The sequence below is a fragment of the Spinacia oleracea genome, chromosome 1 (assembly GCF_020520425.1).
Source record: "Spinacia oleracea cultivar Varoflay chromosome 1, BTI_SOV_V1, whole genome shotgun sequence".
NCBI classification, from domain to species: Eukaryota; Viridiplantae; Streptophyta; class Magnoliopsida; order Caryophyllales; family Amaranthaceae; genus Spinacia; species Spinacia oleracea.
In genome coordinates this window covers 109,158,711-109,177,516 of record NC_079487.1, presented here as the reverse complement: position 1 = coordinate 109,177,516, position 18,806 = coordinate 109,158,711, and the positions used below count along the sequence as shown (strand labels likewise).

Here is an 18,806-nt window from a genome sequence, read left to right as displayed (position 1 = left end):
TCCGCCGTCGCATCCTGCGCCGATGATGACAGAAACGCCGGTAATAGTGATGAAACGAAGGTAATCGAGGGATCTGAAATTGGCCACGAATTTGGTGAATGGTGGGTTCCGATTATCGGAAAATACAAAACCTTAAAAAACCAATTAAAACTCATGATTCTTCAGCTAAAGACAGAGAGAGAGAGGAAAAAAACGCAAAAAACTACCTTAACGCTGCTTTGGGACGCGATTTGGTGAGGGACGGCGGCGAGGAAATGTAACCATAGAAATTCGACGATGGGAGGCGATGCAAGGCCGGCGATGGGAAGCGATTGAGGAGGGAGGCGATTGGGACGCCGTCGTTTCTAGGGTTAGGGTTTTCTTTTGGTGGGGGAAAAGTGAGGAGAGAGAAAAATGAGAGGGGATGGAGGCACAGCAAGCGAGTACGGAGTACCAACGATTTACAACTAATGGAGGGTGTTTTTGTCTTTTTGCAAGTGGACACGAAAAGTTAAGTTACTAAAATAACCTCAGGAGCTGGCTTATATAATAGAGATGTATTAGGTCCTGCTTCTTTGAGCTGAACTTAATTGAAATAAGTAATAAATACTCCCTCCGTCCTTTAATACTCGCACCACTTTTCTTTTCGGGTCGTCCCTTAATACTTGCACTTCTTCTATGAATGGAATTTTTTTACCATCTATTACTTTATACTAAAACAGACACCAGGAATGACACGTGTCATTTCCTGGTGCAAAATTTTCCCTCCAAAAATCATTTTTCCTAAAAAAATCTGTTTTATTTTATTTTTAATTCTCTATCCTTTTTATAAAGTATTTATTTATGAAAAAATATTAGTTTATAAATTATGGATTTAATAGATACTACTCCCTCCGTTCCATAATGTTCCTCACTTTTCCATTATGTGCGGTCTCCAATGCACTACTTTGACCTTTAATAGTTTTAATTTCGCATTAGTAAAAGTTATAAAAAAATTATATTTAGAAAATTTATATTGAAACGAATCCAATGATATACCACAAGTTAATATTTATGCTCTTAATCATACTATTAATTACGGTCAAAGTTTTTAAAATTTGACCATATGAATAGTAAACATGAGGAACATTATGGAACAGAGGGAGTACGTAATAATAATTTTGCTAAATATTTTTTGGTAATGTTTTAGTCAAATCGGTAATGTTAATATGAAAAACATATTTACTCGATATAATAATCACATTAGCATATTACACATATAATATTCATATTATATGAATACAATTAAAAGAGTATATTCAAAATTTTACAATTATGCAGTAGTTTGGGGATATTCGGTTAAATATTTTGTTAAAAATTGTTCATAATCCGTGCATGCACGAGATCTAATCTAGTACTCCGTATTATATTATTTCTCAGACTTACCTACTAACCCACCTCTTACAAAAAAATCATTTAGAAATTCACACCCCCATTACCTCCTTACACATTTCCCACTAACTATATTAGAAAAATAACCCCACTATCAAATACCACCCATTAAATTAATAAGTCAATTTAAGTGTCTTAAACTCCGCACCGGTCAAACCGGTGCGAGTATTAAGGGACGGAGGGAACAATAAATACTCGTAATAAATAATAATAGTAATAATAATAATAATAATAGTAATAATAATAATAATAATAATAATAATAATAATAATAATAATAATAATAATAATAATAATAATAATAATAATAATAATAATGTTTGACTTTGTTAGCATTTGATTTTTAATAATAATAATAATAATAATAATAATAATAATAATAATAATAATAATAATAATAATAATAATAATAATAATAAACCTTTATTAGGCGATTAGGGTGCGATTATGGGAGTTTAGGGCATCTTCAACGTCCATAATCCGGGGGACTGGGTCAGGCGTCGGTGGTCAAGGATCAGGCGACGGTGTCCAGGGTCAGGCGTCGGTGATCAGGATTGACCACGGTATTCAGGTTCAAGCGGTGGTGTTTAATTTCGTGAGCAGGGTGTAGTTTCCACATTGTTTGTTTGATCAGGTTCGTGTTTGTTTGATCGGCGTTAGTTGTTCCGACGAAGGATTCGGGTGGATACAGGCGGTTAAACGACGCAGGTTTCGACGGTTTCAGGTGATTGCAGGCGGTTCCGGGTGGTTTTTCAAGAGGTTTTTCGGTGGAACTCTAGAATTTCAAGCGATTTTTCAAGCGGTTATTCTGGTAGGGGTTTTCGGGCGTTTTTCGGTGGTACAGGCGGCGGCCATATAGGCTTCAAGTGTGCCAGCTATAGGGCAGTTTTTGGGCAGTTTGTGACGAAATCAGTTTCAGGTTTCGGCGTTCAGTTTCCGGCAGTTTCGTGCGTTCAGTTTCAGATTCAGGCGTTCAGTTTCCGGCAGTTTGGAGTTCTTCGGTAGTGTGGAGTATTGGCCGGCAGCGGCAGCTTGTGTGTTGTGAGTAACGTGGGTGCGTTGGTGTTGCTTTTTGGTGTTGTTGTGGTGGCCATTATTGAGTGGTGTGGATGCATAGTGTGGTTGTATTGTGTGGCGATTGGAAGTGGTGTTGGAGTTCAAAATCCATTGTCCTTTTGTCCATTTGTCCATAATGCCTGCAGATGTCATGCGTTTTCATTGTCCGTTTATGGGTCTTAATGGGTGTCAAGATGACGGGGGGAATGGACTTACTAAGAGCTCTTTGATAACTCATCTTCGTGATCGTCATTGTAAGGTTGATTTCCAAGTATTCACACGACATTCTCTAACCACTGACTTGGCTATTTTTACTGAGGCTGAGTTGACCTTCCGCTCTATGGGGATTTGGCTTTGTGGGGATTATTTTAAGACGCATTCTCTTCATTCTAAATGTCGTCATGGTGCTGATTTTGTGGCTCTGACTGATGTTGGGGATGGTGTTGTTCGATTTTTTTTATCTATGGTCTTTCTAAACCGTCACTTGCATCTGATGTTCACATGGATACTACGGTGCAAGAACAGGATTGTGGTTTTACCGTCACTCTTCTTGATAGATTGCTTTCTACACGTCTTTGCACTGTGAAATCCATCCCTCCTAAATATCGTTTGGGTTTTTCCCGGGTATTGAAAGGCGCGCTTGATAAGGTGATTTGCAAGCCTGACGATATCTCTTGTTGGGTTAGTCTTCTCGTGTTGCCTCTTTGTATCCTTAGGAACTTTAGTCCGAGGAGTAATCGCGGGTGCTCATATGCCGTTAGGCGGCAACGACAGGAAGAGAGAATTGCTAATGCTATTCGTACTTGGAGTGAGTCGGGTGGTAGTATGTTGCTTTTGCGGGAAGCTTTGGCAGCTGGATCCCCTACTTTGATGGATGCTGATGAGGATCTTGATTTTTCAGAGTGTAATATCAAGCAGTGTCGTAGGAAGATTTTTTGATGGCCATTACATTGCTGCAGTTCGTGTTCTTTCTTCTTCTGGCGTTGCGCCTTATAATAAGGCCACTCTTGCGGATTTACAGTTAAAACACCCTTCTTCTCCAGCTCCGTCCTTGCCTGATATTCATGTTGATCACCATCATCTCATGGCTACTTCTGCTGTTGTTTTGGACCGGATTAGGAGTTTTCCACGTGGCACATCTTGTGGGAGGGACGATTTGCGAGCTCAGCACCTTATGGATTGTTTGAGTGGTGTTGTTGTGGCTGTTTCAGATGAGTTAGTTGACTCCATTTCTTGGGTGGTTAATATCTTTTTAGTTGTGAAATGTCCTATGCGTTTGGGAGAGTATGTTGCTAGTGCTCCCCTCACACCTCTTGTCAAGCCCGGTGGTGGTATTTGTCCCATTGTTGTGGGTACTGTTTGGTGATGTCTGGTTTCGAAGGTTGGTGCTGTTATAGTTGGTCCGTTTTTGGGAAGTTATTTTGATGGTCTTCAATTTGGTGTCGGGGCATCTGCGGGTGGTGAGGAAATTCTTCATGTTGTGAACCGGTTGATTGAGAATCGGGGTTCTGATGTGGGTCTTTCAATGTTGTTGGTGGATTTTCAAAATTCCTTCAATTTAGTTGATCGAGGGGCTATGTTACGTGAAGTTCACCTTCGTTGTCCGGGCATTTCGCGATGGGTTGAATTCTGCTACTCTACTCCAGCCAGATTGTATTATGGGGAGCACACGTTATGGTCGTCTCAGGGGGTGCAGCAGGGTGATCCCCTTGGTCCTCTGCTCTCTGCTTTGGTTTTACAACCCCTGATCTGTAAAATCAGGGACGCTTTTGATGTATGCCTTCGGGCATGATATTTGGATGACGACGCTATTATTGGTGACACCTTGGTGGTGGGGAAGGTTCTGCAGTTGATTATGGAGGACATGCCTTGTCTCGGGTTACATCTTAACGTGGAGAAGACCGAGGTTTTTTTGGCCTACAGAGGGCCCTCGAAGCAGGCTTGTGAGAGTATTTCACCCTAACATTGCTCGTCCTTTGCATGTTGTTAAGTTTCTTGGTGGTCCCGCTAGTTCCAAACCAGTTTTCAGTGGTGAGCTTGTGATGCAGAGGATGACCAAGACCATTAGGCTTATGGATAAGGTTGCTCAGTTTGGTGATTCTCAGTGTGAGCTATTGTTACTTAGGGCATGTACCGAAGTTTCTAAACTCTACTTTGCTTTGCGTACTTTTCCTCCTGGTATTTTTGAGGCGGCTCGGCGCACTTTCTATGAGACTCTTCGATCTTCCTTGGAGCGTATTGTTACTGCTTCGGGGCCTGGCTTTCGCGATTGGCAGTGGCGACTTGCCACCTTACCTTTTTGTTTTGGCGGACTTGGTGTTTATTCCGCAGGTGATGTTCGTCATTATGCTTTTCTTGCTTCTCGATTGCAGTCTTTTGGTTTGCAGACAAAGCTTCTACGGCATGCTGATATTGTTGGTCCTTGTCGAGCATTTGAAGATGCGTTGAGTCTATTTAGTAGAACGGTGGAGTATGACATTCTGAGAAACCCTAGTGAGGTTGCTGCCCATAAACTCATGAAGAAATTGCCAGATATGTATTTCACAAAGGTTACCACATCTGCAGAATCCACCTTCTCTTTATCTTCTCGACAGTTGGCGTTGTGGAAATCGCAGCAGGGAGATCACACCTCTTCTTGGCTTCGTGCAGTCCCCATATCAGGTTTGAGACAGATGATGAATACTAAGGCTTACCGATGTGTGTTGTGTTACCGGTTGGGGGTTCCTTTGTTCTTTGTTACGGCTCCATGTTCTGCTTGCTCCAGGGTGTTTTTGGGAGACATCTTTGGTGATCATGCGGTGTCATGTGCCGGCATCGTGGGTATTAAACATCGGCACAATGTGGTTTGGGATACCTTTGTTGATGTTTGTTATTGGTCTGGGATCTTGGCGCGGAAAGAGGTTGATATTGGTCTATCTGGAGGGAACGATGGAGCTCTCCGACCAGTGGACGTGTTGCTCTACTATTGGGATCGGGACTGTGATGTGTGTGATGACTTGACGGGATCATCTCCTTTGACACAATCTAGGTTGTCTGGATTTGAACACCCTTTTTACATCAGTTTCAATTCCCATCTCATGCAATGATTTCTGACAAATAAATCGAGTAGGAATACCTTCCTCTTTTTGAGGTGGGCGAGTCTATCCCGTTGCCACTCCGTAGTAATGATGATTCCCGGAAAGTCCGGGTCAGATTCGAACTGGGGCGGCGGCGGTGATGGTGATGGCTGACGAGCCTGGCTTGTGGAAGTCTCTTGTTGGTTCCTTGCTGTGATGGTGCAAGTCCTCTTGGGTCGGTTAGTCATGGTAAAAGGTGAAGATCTGAGTTTTTGTGATTTTTGGGGTTTTTGGAGAAAATTGGGTTTTTTATGGAGAGTGGAGGAAGATGAAATTAAATGGGTGGAGGTTGTAGAGGGTGGTGAGAGGATGAGTTTGATGTAAAGTGTTATGAATTTGGTGGAGGAATGAAGGAGTTATGAGGGTGTGAAGGTTTTGGTGTTTGGGGTTTAATGGAGGAAGAGAGAGAATTGGAGATGAAGATGAAGAATAGAATGAAAGGAGGAAGGAGAACCGTGGCTTAAGACCCGTGAAAATCGCGACCCGCCCCACTGCCTGATCGGGCGAAATAAGAACATTTCGAATCAATTGATGCGCGCCCAATCGGGCGGACCTCGCCCGATCCGGATCGGGCTATTGCAAAAAGCTGCCAGAACATCTTCTCCAACCCAGATTTCATCCTCGAACATCCAAGTGACGTCATCACCAATCGCCCGATCGAGCGGAAATTCTCCCGATCGGGCATTTTACTCGCCAAACAGGTCGATCGGGCAACATTCGCCCGGTCGGGCGATTGTGGACTTCTTTTCTTCTTTCAGTACGCGCCGGATCGGGCAAGCCTCACCCGATCTCCACCGGGCGGTTTGCAAAGTACTCCGTTTAAGCTTTTCGAACTTGGAGCCTTAGACCTGCACACTACTAAACACCCATACAGTAAAATTTCCTCTTCTCACCCCTCCAATACCATAAACTACACTAAAACACACACCAAAGAAAAGAATTACACTAAAAACACACAAAAGAAAAAAAAAGAAAAAAAAAGAAAAATAGAGAACACTAAAAAGCGGTAAATGGATAGTGAAGTACTCATCCCCAAGCTAGATTGATGCAATGTCCCAATTACACAATCCCAATTTACGGTGCAGAAACGAAAAGGGGATAAGGGTTATGACAAATTATCGATTGGGGGCACCAAAGATGGTGCCATCTGGTATCGAATCAGTTGCCTTGGATGAGCTATGTAGCGCAGAAGGTGAAAAATTGCGACCCCGATCATGAATACGGTGCCCACCATTGACAGAGTCTTCGGCCTTTTGGGTCACAGAGTCATCAAGTCTTACCCTTTTTTGAGTCCATGCTAAGGAGTTGATGCTCAGGTCACCTCCACCTGCAAAGCAATTCGAAACATGTGCTTTCTCCGAAGAGTCGTTAGAGGTAGTGTGAGTCAGTTTATCATTAAAATAATCATTAGACACATTTACACCACAACATGACTCCTCTATCATGGGACCCTTAACAACATGGGTTAAATTGAAGGTAACTTTTTCATCCCCCACATTTAAAGTCAGCTTGCCATTTTTGACATCAATGACTGCCCCTGCAGTGTGTAGGAAGGGTCTAACTAATATAATGGGAATCTGTCTGTCCTCTTCCATGTCCAACACAACAAAGTCAACATGAATAAAAAATTTACCTACTCTAACATGCACGTCTTCTAGAACACCAAGGGGGTATTTTACAGATCGGTCAGCCATTTGTAGAGTTATGTTGGTAACTTTTAAATCACCCATGTTCAATTTAGTGCATATAGATAGGGGCATGACACTAACACTGGCACCTAAATCGCATAAAGCTTTGTCAATAAAAAGATTGCCAATGTTACATGGGATAGAGAAACTCCCAGGGTCCTTCAACTTGGGTGGAGATTTATTTTGTAGCAAGGCACTGCACTCTTCAGTAAATGCAACAGTACCCACCTCACTGAATGCTCTCTTTCTAGTCAAGATGTCTTTCATGTATTTAGCATATGCAGGTACTTGAGTAATTAGTTCGGTGAAGGGAACTATTACCTGCAGGTTCTTTACCACTTCTAAGAACTTACCAAACTGCTTGTCTAGCTTGTTCTTAAGCTGGCGGCGAGGGAAGGGAAGTTTGATAGGTGAGACTTGTATCTCAACTTTCTTTTCTACCTTTGTGCTAGCTTCCTTCTCCTTGACCACCTTCTCGCCTTCTTCTAGCACAACATCACTGACAGATGCTTCAACATTTCCTTCAATAGTCATAGGTGGTCCATCATACTCATATCCACTCCGCAAAGTGATAGCATTTACAGTCTCTCTATTCTCAGGCTGTGAAGGGAGATGACCTTGGGGTCTCCCTGCAAGAGTAGTAGCCATTTGTGCCAACTGTGTATCAATGATCTTGTTATGGACGGCAAGAGCATCAATTTTAGCATCCTTTTCACTCAGAGACTTCTGCATCTGCAACATCATGTTCCTCATCTCTACAAGCATAAGATCAGACTGTGTGGGTTGAGGTTGTGGTGGTGGAGGTGATGTGTGTTGTCTAGGGAACCCAGGCGGTCCACTAGACTTTTGGTTGTAGTTACTCCGCGGTTGGTATGATTGTTTTTGGTGGTGGGGGGTGTTGAACCTAATGGGGGTTCTGAATATTAGTACTCTTGTATGATAGTAGGGGATTGTTTATATACCCCTCGTTGTAAGAATTTGAGTACGGATTATTCTGCTTGTAGGACTGGAATGCGTTACATTGTTCAATAGAGCTCCTACATTCCTGTGCATAGTGACCCTGCACCCCACAACTATCACAAACATTCACGAATTGGGCACTCATTGCAGCGACACTAGCATGTTGGGTGGATTGAGATGATGTAGTTTGCATATTATCAAGTTTGTAATGTAGGGCGGTCAGCTGAGCAGTAAGTTGTTCAATATAATTCATCTCATGCTTACCACCCTTGTTAGCAAGGCCTCTAGGATTCCCATATTGGGCATTATGGATAGCCATCTCCTCAATCACCTCCAAAGCTCTAGATACATGAAGTTGCATAAATCTCCCACTAGCAGCAGAATCCAGAATAAGTCTAGAATCGTTACCCAGACCGTTGTAAAACTGTTGGATCAAGAACCACGGTTGTAGACCATGCTTTCCCAGACTTCAAACAAACTCTCGTCAGCCCGTTGTGTGATAAAAATGATCTAGCTCCTCAGACGGGTTGTCTTCTCAGGCGGGAAATATTTCACATAGGAAGCAAGAGCCAGAGAATTCCAATCAGTGATTTTTATAGCTGCTCGGTTGAGTCCGTTAATCCACAACTTTGCCTTCCCACTCAGAGAGAATGAGAAAAGCATCTCCATAATCTGCTCTGGAGTCAATCCCTTTTGCTTGATGGTAGAGGCGTAGAGCAGTATTGGATGAAGGATTAAATGTGAAGATTTGGGTCTTCACCTGCTTCCCCACCAAATTGGTGCCTCTCAATCATATTTATCAATGCGGGTTCAATCTTGAAACTCTCAGCCACAATAGAAGGCATGATCGCCTTGGGAAACACAGACAGACTTGGCTTAGAATAGTCTGTAAGCCTTGGTTCTACTGTCTCGTCACCTATCTCTGAATCTGTGTGAAATAGATCGCCAATCAGATGGTCGGATTCAGAGTCAGAATAGTCTCTCAACTGTTCGATGAATCTACGCCGTCTACGGAAGGTCCGTTTAGGTTCAGGATCAAATGGAGTAAGATCGCTAGTATCTACAGTCCTGGGCATAAACAAGCAAAACTAACAAACAGTCGTGAGATCCGATATCAAGGAACGGGAGTTCCTTGAGAAGTAACAAACAATAATCTAGAATAAACAATTAATAACAGAAAATAAAACCGTTTCCCCGGCAACGGCGCCAAAATTTGACAGGCTTAAGTCGTATCACCTAATCAAAGATAAACCTAAAATATCTAGCTAGGTAGCAAGGGAAGTCAAGATCGAATCCACAGGGAAACACAGTTCTTTCTATTACTAAGAATAAAATCTAGACTATTGCGAACAAGAGTTTGGTTGATCGTATTAAAACTACGACAGTAATAAAACAAAAGGGAATTCAGATATTAAAAGATCTAGGGCATAGGTTCACCAATGAACAACAATCCAGGATGATAAACAATCGATAACAATCAATAAAACAGTTAATTAGACTAGCATGCTCTCTCGAATCGATACTAATCATAGACTCAGAATTAACGGGCTCTCGCTATGTATTAATTCCAATTATACCTATTGACACAAGCCCAAACATCAAACTGCATCTCTCGAATCTTAACTTGATATTGCTTGACTAATACAATTAAACCTGCACAAATCTAATTGCATAGTAAATAAAACCAATCAATAGGAATTAACCATAATACCAACAATCAATCAACATTCAATCATCCCTTCATATTAATTCATGGATCCCCAAACCCTAGGTAATTGACTACTCACTCATATTAACAACAAACAAAGCAATTAATACTATTGAAAACATGATTAAAGCAAAATAATAAATCAAAGTAAGAATCAATACCTAAATGAAGAACAACGAATAATGAAAGCTTAAATTTTGATTGAAATTAAAAACTAAGTGTTGAAACAAATTGAGAGAATACTAAGTAAGAGAAATAAACTAAGTGTTTAGACTAAGGGAAATAATATCTCCCGAAAAATAAAAGGGGCTAGTATTTATAGGTTGTCCAAAATATAGCCCAAAACCGGAAACAAAGCACGCGAAAAACCGCATCAGGTTGACGTCGCCCGATCGGGCGAAAGGTTGCCCGATCGGGCATTCTGCTCGATAGTCGGCCCGATCGGGCCAAATTCCGCCCGATCGGGCGGTTGCAAAATGCCCAGAACAGCGCCCAGAATGATCGCCCGATCGGGCGCGTGTTGAAAGCTCCAGATTCCTTTTTCTTCTCCCGGTCTTCTCATTCCGCCCTCCGCTCAAAGGGCAATTTGCAAAAAGCATCATTTTTCGCCCATAACACCGAGTCTAACTTCCGGGGCTCAACCATAAGCATCTAAGGCTCCCGAATATCGACGATAGTCATCCCGAACTTCCTCGGGATCGTGTAGTGGCCCATATCACCATGAAACGAGCCTCAAAAGGCCAATTTCTCACTAAGTAATCCTGAAACTCAAGGCACACTCAATAACACAGATTAGTACTAAAAACGGCTCCTAAGAGCTCATTTGATGCATAAAAGTACTAAGGGACGGGGGTAGAACTCTATATAAAACACTCATATCACAATGGCAATCAGAGTTTTTGTAAAGCAACTATGCAAATTAATCAACTTTTACGAAATATAATCCATGTTTATTGCTAGAAATTTGTTACAAACTGCTCTATTTCACTGCTAGGAAAATTAGAAATGCAAACTAGTCGTTACATTCAAATTCTGCAGTTTAAAAGCAGTTTGGGTTTTTGGGGCAAACAAGTTTACAGATAGGTGTATATTGTGCAAAAAGTTTATAAATAGGTGCATTTGGTAAATTATAAACATGAGTTAACTGAGGACTAACGGAAAGTCAAAATATGGGTAATTGGTGAACAATATGAAAAAATAGGTGTATATTATGTGATTTGAAACACGCATGAGTATTTGGTAAATTTCATGAAACCTCAGGGGCATTTTATGAAAAAACGATAAATAAAATTCGAGTCTTGTCCCTTTTTTAAAAAAGAAAAAAAAAATACAAGTCTATATAGATGTTGCCATGTTGGTCGGATATGGAGTTTGTAAAATCTAAAAAACTCGACCTGACCCGTTGCTAAACGTAAATGCCATCTATCCACCTGGCAAAAACATGCCAAGTTGTACCAATAAAATTTCTCTTCCCACGTCAAAGTGTCAAACCATACTAGAAACCAAAAAAAAAGGGCAAAAAAAGTTCCTCGCGTTTCTCATTTTACTTCAACTGTTTTCTTCTCAAGACATAAAAAAAAAATCCTTGAAACAAATCCAGAATTAAATTAATTTGTATAAACCAAATAACTAATTACGGTCCTACCGATAATCGATCTGATCCAATTTTACTAACCACTCTTGTTTTCTCTCTCCTACACTCAAATTCATCATCATCGTCGCCTTCTTTAGTCAACAAATCCCTAAATTTGCCGAAAAATTAGGGTTTCGAAAAATGATGGGACACGATCAAGATTCAAAAGGTGAAGATTCTCACTCTCAAATGGATAACTTAGTTCTCAATGATCATCATCGTCAACCTTCGCACTCATCTTTCAATGGCGCCTTTCAATCTCCTCTCTCTCCTCCTCCCGAGATCTCCACCACCGCCATTGACGTTTCTCCCGCCGAAAGTCCAACTCCGACTCGTTCGTCACTCAATTCGTTCCTTGAACCTCCGTCGTACGCTGACGCCATGTTTCGATCCTTCGATGCGGATGCCGATGTCGCCGGAGAAATTAACGGTCATGATCGGAGCAGCTCGCTGTCGTTGGATTCGGAGTATATATACATTTCGGTGTCGGATCCTGAGAAGGTTCCAGAAGCTTCCAATTCATTGGTTCCAGGTAGTGGTTCTTACTATACTTACTTGATTACGACTAGAACGAACTTGCCGGAGTTTGGAGGTACTGAATTCAGTGTCAAGAGGAGGTTCCGAGAGGTAGTTACGCTTTCAGAGCGATTGGCGGAGGCGTTTCGAGGGTATTTTATCCCGTTGAGGCCGGATAAGAGTATAATGGAGAGTCAAATGATGCAAACGAATGATTTTGTTGAGCAGAGGAGGGTTGCCATTGAGAAGTATTTGAAAAAATTATCGGCTCATCCTGTTATCCGAAATAGCGACGAGTTTAAGGTGTTTTTGCAGGTGGAAGGGAAGCTTCCTCTTGTTAAGACCACGGATGTAGCGTCGAGGATGCTTGATGGAGTGGTGAAGTTGCCAGGGCAGCTTATGGGGGAGTCCACGGTGGCGACTGAGGAGGTGGTTCAGCCTGCTAGAAGTGGGCGGGATTTGTTTAGGTTGTTTAAGGAGTTAAGGCAGGCAGTGTCGAATGATTGGGGTGGGGTGAAGCCCACAGTTGTTGAGGAGGATAAGGAATTCTTGGAGAAGAAAGAGAGACTTAATGATCTTGAAGTGCAACTTAGCAATGTATCTCAACAGGTACCGAATTTATTAGTTGTTCGGGTGATTATGATCATTATCTTATTCGTTAAGTGAAGTTTTTGTTGCACAGAAAGTACTTCCCACGAATTAAAAGAATTTTAGTTTAAGAAATCAAACATTTTACTGATATTAATTTTCATAATAAAATCTGTTTGAGTATGGAAAAAAATGCAGCTATATGAGTGTGTGATAAGTGGATAAAGTTGCTCACTTGTTCAAACTAATCAGTTCTTTTATACTGGAACTGGAAATTTCGTGCAGAAGTGCATCTTACTTTGTTCAATGACGCAACCTCTTAGTTGCTCTCTTGGTTAAGTAAGCTTTTAAGAAGTTTTGAGTATACATTGTGTTTTATGTGGGGTAGTTATGTTATTTTGTTAGGCCGAAACACTAGTGAAAGCACAGCAAGATATTGGTGAGACGATGGGAGAGTTGGGTTTGGTTTTCGTTAAGATGACAAAGTTTGAGTTCGAGGAAGCAATTTACGAGTGCCAAAGAACACGGGCAGCTGACATGAAGAATATGGCGACAGCTGCAGTTAAAGCGAGTAGGCTGTATCGTGAACTGAATTCACAGACTGTCAAACATTTGGTAAATATTTGCATTTTAGTAATGATAATCTGTGGCAGATTTTCTTGTCCATGAATGCATTCTTACCTTATATATTAGTTGATTACCGATTAGCTACATTTCTGATAGTGGATGCAAGTTGATAATTACTCCGTATACTGAGTATACTGAGTATTAATGATATTGTATATGTCTTCTTGTATGTTTTCTGATATAGTTTCACAAGATGTCAAACAGCAATACTGTTTTACGGGTGTGAAAATTGTGAAGGTGAATACAAGCAATAACAACTTCATGAGGACACATAAGGCATACTTGTAAATTTGTCATTGTCTGAATGTATATTCAAAATTTTAACTGTTGATGGCTAATGGGTTTATACAGGAGACAAACAAAGGCATACCTTTTTTTTAGGGTAGAGAGGGTGGTGGCTGGTTGTTATCTCCACTAGGATTGATAAAGTTCTTAGAGATGGTTGTCATCAAAATTAAATAATAAATTCTACGGAGTGTATCTTTTGAGTTTGATTGTCAAACTTTAAACATCAAAGTCGTTTCTTGCTCTTTGAGTTGCGACATATGCTCAATTCTAATTGTATTGCTTATGAATTCTGATGGTCCATTTTCTTATACTGCGTATCAATAGTTATACGCATACTCAGTTCATGTCTGTACCAATAGTTTTCTAATACATTTCTTGGTTTTGCTAAAAGAAATGAGAAAGTTTTACGTTTGCTAATGGATAACAGCATTAAGTCAAAGCCCTCATTGATGATGTGTTTGGTTTTTAGTTATAAGATTAGCTCATATTTGTTTTTGAGGACATGTGAACTCTTTGTAAAGAGTTTCAGTTTTAAAGATCGCGTAGGATGTTATAAAATATAGGATGAGATGTTTACTTCTGTTAAATAAATAGGCATTTTCCACATAAGAGTAGAATTTCAAGAAGACAATACGCGTATTACAAATATTTGGTATAGAATCTAGGAAGTATTTACTTCTCTAAATGGTTTACCAAGTATTATTTTTCACCTTTTGGATTTTAGGGTTACAAAATGTATATTGATTTATTTCCTCTTCCAGTGTTCATATGTTATGCACATTTTTGGTTGCTAAAGTGAATTTGAATGTTTGATGCTTATACCTTTGGGATGACGAAATAGTCTTACATGATTTTGTTGAGGCTCGAGATAGGAGCCCCATTAGAAGGATTTTGATGTCTGTCTGTAGTAGGGGTGTTTCCGAAGCATGTGCATTAAATCATGTTGTTGTAGTGCATGCTGCTTTGGTGAGTCAGTTTTCAACTTCCCATTTGCTAAATAAAATTGCACACATAGTACTTGTGCCAAACGGAACTAAAAGGGTCCAGTGTTTTGGAGCTGACCAAACTGCATTCGATGATTGAATTAGTACTGCAAGATGATTCAGTTTGTTTAACAAATTTATCTCTTAGGGCATTCTTAGATAGGAACAAATGCATAAGTGGGTAATGAAGATAATATAAGAAAATGAAAATGAGCTTAGGTGGTGATCAAAGGGATGATGTAGTGATAATGCAAGGTGGGAGGTGGAAAAGGGAATTATTGCCCTCGTTTTGGGGTTAATACTTTACCCTTGCGTGTTAGTAGGTACTTTTAAAGTTTTACACTTTTAACCCCAAAACTTGGGTAATATCTCCATATTACACAATCAGTACTTCATTTCATCTACCACCACCTCCATCCACCTTCATCCTCTTTATTTTTTCTTCTATTACCCCCTTAATAAATGACTCCCAATCCATGCATGCCTGGGACTGAAATGATTTATAAGCAGTAGTGCAGTCGTCCAGCACTCCAGCGGCTTCTCAGCAAGCTATCAGCTTACATGTACTAGTATACAAATGTCATTCTTTACTTTCCCCTTGGAATGAAAAATCCCGAGTTATAGAGCGTCACAGTGCTGGCTCTGTTCTGTTCCAGTTCCAACACCTTAAAATATTGAAGGGTACCAAGTAGGACTATTGGACATCAGTTTCCATATACATATGTTTTTAAATATCATAGCGAATGTTTATTCCTGATGATTCAGATTCTCTTATGCATTTATTTGTAAATAGGAATCTACCTATGCTCTTATATGGATTTTCAGTACGGTCCTCAAGCTTAATGATTGGTGTTTTATTTATTTCAGGACAAGCTCCATGACTATCTAGGGATGATGTTAGCCGTTGACAATGCCTTTACTGACCGCTCAAATGCTTTGTTGACTGTCCAAACGCTCGTATCTGAACTATCTTCTTTAGAGTTACGAGTTGAAAAACTAGAAGTTGCTTCGTCCAAAATATTTGGGGGTGACAGTTCCAGAATGCGGAAAATTGAAGAACTGAAAGAAGCAATAAAAGCAACTGAGGATGCTAAATGTTGTGCAGTTAAGGAATATGAAAGGATCAAGGTAGGTTTGTTGCTTTCATGTTATCAGGCTGTGAATTCTATTTGTTCAGAGAATATTTGTTTGTCAGTACGTCTCCAACACTATTTAAGAACAGTGTTTGGATACCCTGCCTCCATCTTGATAAGTTTAAAGTTTAAACAGCGCACATGCTTTGTTATAATTATTCGTGTTGTGTGGATGCCAACCAGCTTAGTTGGTAAAGTCTTGAGGGGGTGGTACCTAAGACCTGGGATTGAATCCCGTCTACATCATTTGTTGCCTTGCGGCCCTTGCCCTTTGTGGCTCTCTCTACACCCAAAAAAAAGAATTCGTGTTGTAGTTGTTGAATCCACACTTTCCTATAGTCAGGTCCTGTTGTAATCACTTATCACTCTTATCAATAGAAATCATTTTATTCACTAAAAATCATTTACCTGTATTAAAATAAACATTAAACTAATAACTTCATACGTAGTACATTAAAGAAACACTAGGGAATGAGTACAATTCAGTTTATTAAAAAAATAATAATCTCAGTTCAGTAAAATCTAGTGAACAATGGAATGCATACTTTCACATTTATTAATTTTTTATACTTCATGTATAATATATGCGAACTCGTGCAGGAAAATAACAGGAGTGAACTTGCTAGACTAGACAAGGAAAGACGGGCAGACTTTTTGAGCATGCTGAAGGGCTTTGTTGTAAATCAGGTACATTCCTCAGCCCCTTGACCTTTCAATATACAGTCATCTGGGATGTTAATTGGTGACTAATGTATAAAGTATATTTTCCTTCAAGTAATTAGTTAGCTTAATAATTGTGGCATCATGATCCTATATATTTTTACAACTTGGTATTGTTGAACAAATGTCTCTTTCTGCATCTGATCCCACATGTGCACTATGAATCGCGTGCCTTAGATGCTGATAATTTAGTGCCTTAGATGTATAATTAAGATGCATTTTCCTGATGATATGCTTTTAGGGGTTATGTATCTTTTTGAGACGGGGGCTCTGGAATTTGGATGTTGATGTTGTTGTTGTTGTTGTTGTTGGGTAGATACAATGATACGAAGTTTGCATATTGGTTCTCCTAAGCCTTTAGCCGCTTGTTTTATTCCTAAGTGAGGGTCCTGGAAGGGCTGGGGCAAATGAGAATTGAATGTGAATGGAACTAGATACTTACAGTTTTGAGAAAAAAGTTTGTTTGCTCTGTGGAGGTGGCCCCTCAATAGGAGGTTTTATATTTTGCTTCAGAACCAAAATAGTGAAATGTCTCCACATAATATTGGCGAGGATTAATTTCATTAATTTTTTGTGTAAGTTGTCTCTATAATTAGAGAGGGAGTACTCTTCAATATAATATGATATGGGTAGTCAGGGTAGATTTTTAATAAATTATGATATGGATAATCAGGGTAGATTTTTCATAACTTATGATATGGGTAATCATGGTAGATTGTTCAACAATAATAGGTGATACAGAAAATACATCTAGTGCAGTTCAGCTCACCCACATCTAAATTTGTCTTATTTGGTAACTATGTGGGTAACTTGTAGCAATCTCCATGCAAAAGGTCTTGCATGCATCCTGTGTACAATAATTTATTGTACATCGGGGTAACTTTTACCCAAAATTTGTTAACTTTTAACATGTTTTGATTAACTTTTTATATTATGAAAAAAAAATTGATGGTAAACATTTTAAAGGGTTACATTACATGGTTACCTTTATACACATTATTAGTGATTTTGAAGAGAAATTTTAAACAAAAAAAATTTATTACCAAAAAATAGATAACTTTTACCTTATATCGGGTTAACTTTTAAGCATTTTAAGTTTACTGGGGCCTTACAATATTTATTGTACATCAGCCTTTAAATCTAAGAATTTGTGATCTCCATGTAAGTGCTAATGTTCCCAATTATAGTTGTAATACAAAAAAATTCCACAATTGGAAGTTAAGACACTTTTTTTCTAATCTAATCATTAGATATTTAGCATTTTGTCTTCTCTATTTTATATGTAAGTGATTTTTCTGTATAAGAAGAAAAGTATTAAGAAAACTGATCAATCGAAATAATAAGTACACCAAGAGAACAAGGTGTCCTCGGAAAGTCGGAAGAGACCTAAAATCAGAACTACAAGTTAACTAAGCCAATACACAGTGGATCATGTGGGACAGCAACACCATTAAAAATATGACCATTCCGCTCTAACCACACACCACAAAACTGCCATAATAGCATTTCGTCAAAGCACCCTCTTCTCCTTCCTTGCACCAAACCCTACAAAGCGAATCTGTAACCTATATGTAAGTTATATGATAGAATTCAAACTAGTACCAAGTGTCAGCACAGTGCTTGAAGAAGCAAACTTTGTAGCTCCTGCAAATCTCATAGCTAATCAGAATTTCTCCTCGCGTAGACATGGTGGTAGAAAATGTAATTGTTTGTATTTGCTGCAAAAACTGTTTGCCAAACACTAACCAAATAATACTCGCTTTCGCAGGCAGGATTTGCGGAAAAGATGGCTAATGTTTGGGAAAAGGTTGCAGATGAAACTAAAGGCTACGTGAATGATGTTAGTTGATGTATATACTGTAAAAGTTTTGCTCTGTTGTTTTTGTAGTCTAATTTATGTACAATTGAGAACAAATTAGTTTGTTTTTAAAACTCCATTTTAAAGTTATGTACATAGCTAATTATTGGAGAGGTCTCTGATATCCATTTTTACTAATCTTGATGAAAGTCTGGAGATCAAATCTGTTGCTGAAGCTGTGTATCGCCATATTTCAAAGTTCTGTTGTTTTTATAGTCTAGTCATTTACTTGTATATTTGTACTGCGCATGCTGTTGTGATTTTGTATTTGAATTTGAAGCAGCAAATTCTGAGATCAGATAGAAAATGTTACCCTCTCTGTTCTAGATTATGTCACTTGTTTTAGCAAATAACTTTTCCGTGATGAAGATGTGAAAACTTAGTATTGGAAGATTTGTGATGTTTTAGCTGAATTTCTTTTCAATGATCCTTAAACTAATGTAGTTAATATTGGAGGGCTCCTGATCAGTGTAGCAGCAATACAGAAATAAACAAACTATGAACAAAAACAAAATTGACTTTG

General features: G+C 39.5%; 1 protein-coding gene across 1 annotated transcript; it reads left to right on the top strand.

The window, feature by feature from the left end:
• Window positions 1-11,485: 11,485 nt before the first annotated feature.
• LOC110795150 (sorting nexin 2B) lies at window positions 11,486-18,517 on the top strand. Its single transcript, XM_022000134.2, has 5 exons — window positions 11,486-12,695; window positions 13,080-13,289; window positions 15,440-15,700; window positions 16,306-16,392; window positions 18,194-18,517. Exons 1-5 carry the CDS (start codon window positions 11,712-11,714, stop codon window positions 18,272-18,274), a joined length of 1,623 nt encoding a protein of 540 aa, XP_021855826.1. The 5' UTR covers window positions 11,486-11,711; the 3' UTR covers window positions 18,275-18,517.
• The last annotated feature ends 289 nt before the right edge of the window (window positions 18,518-18,806 follow it).

Coding starts and splice junctions, on each gene's coding strand:
- LOC110795150 (XM_022000134.2), top strand. CDS start 11,712: ATGATGGGACACGATCAAGATTCAAAAGGTGAAGATTCTCACTCTCAA. Junction 13,290..15,439: donor CACAGACTGTCAAACATTTG/GTAAATATTTGC, acceptor TATTTATTTCAG/GACAAGCTCCATGACTATCT. Junction 15,701..16,305: donor AGGAATATGAAAGGATCAAG/GTAGGTTTGTTG, acceptor GAACTCGTGCAG/GAAAATAACAGGAGTGAACT.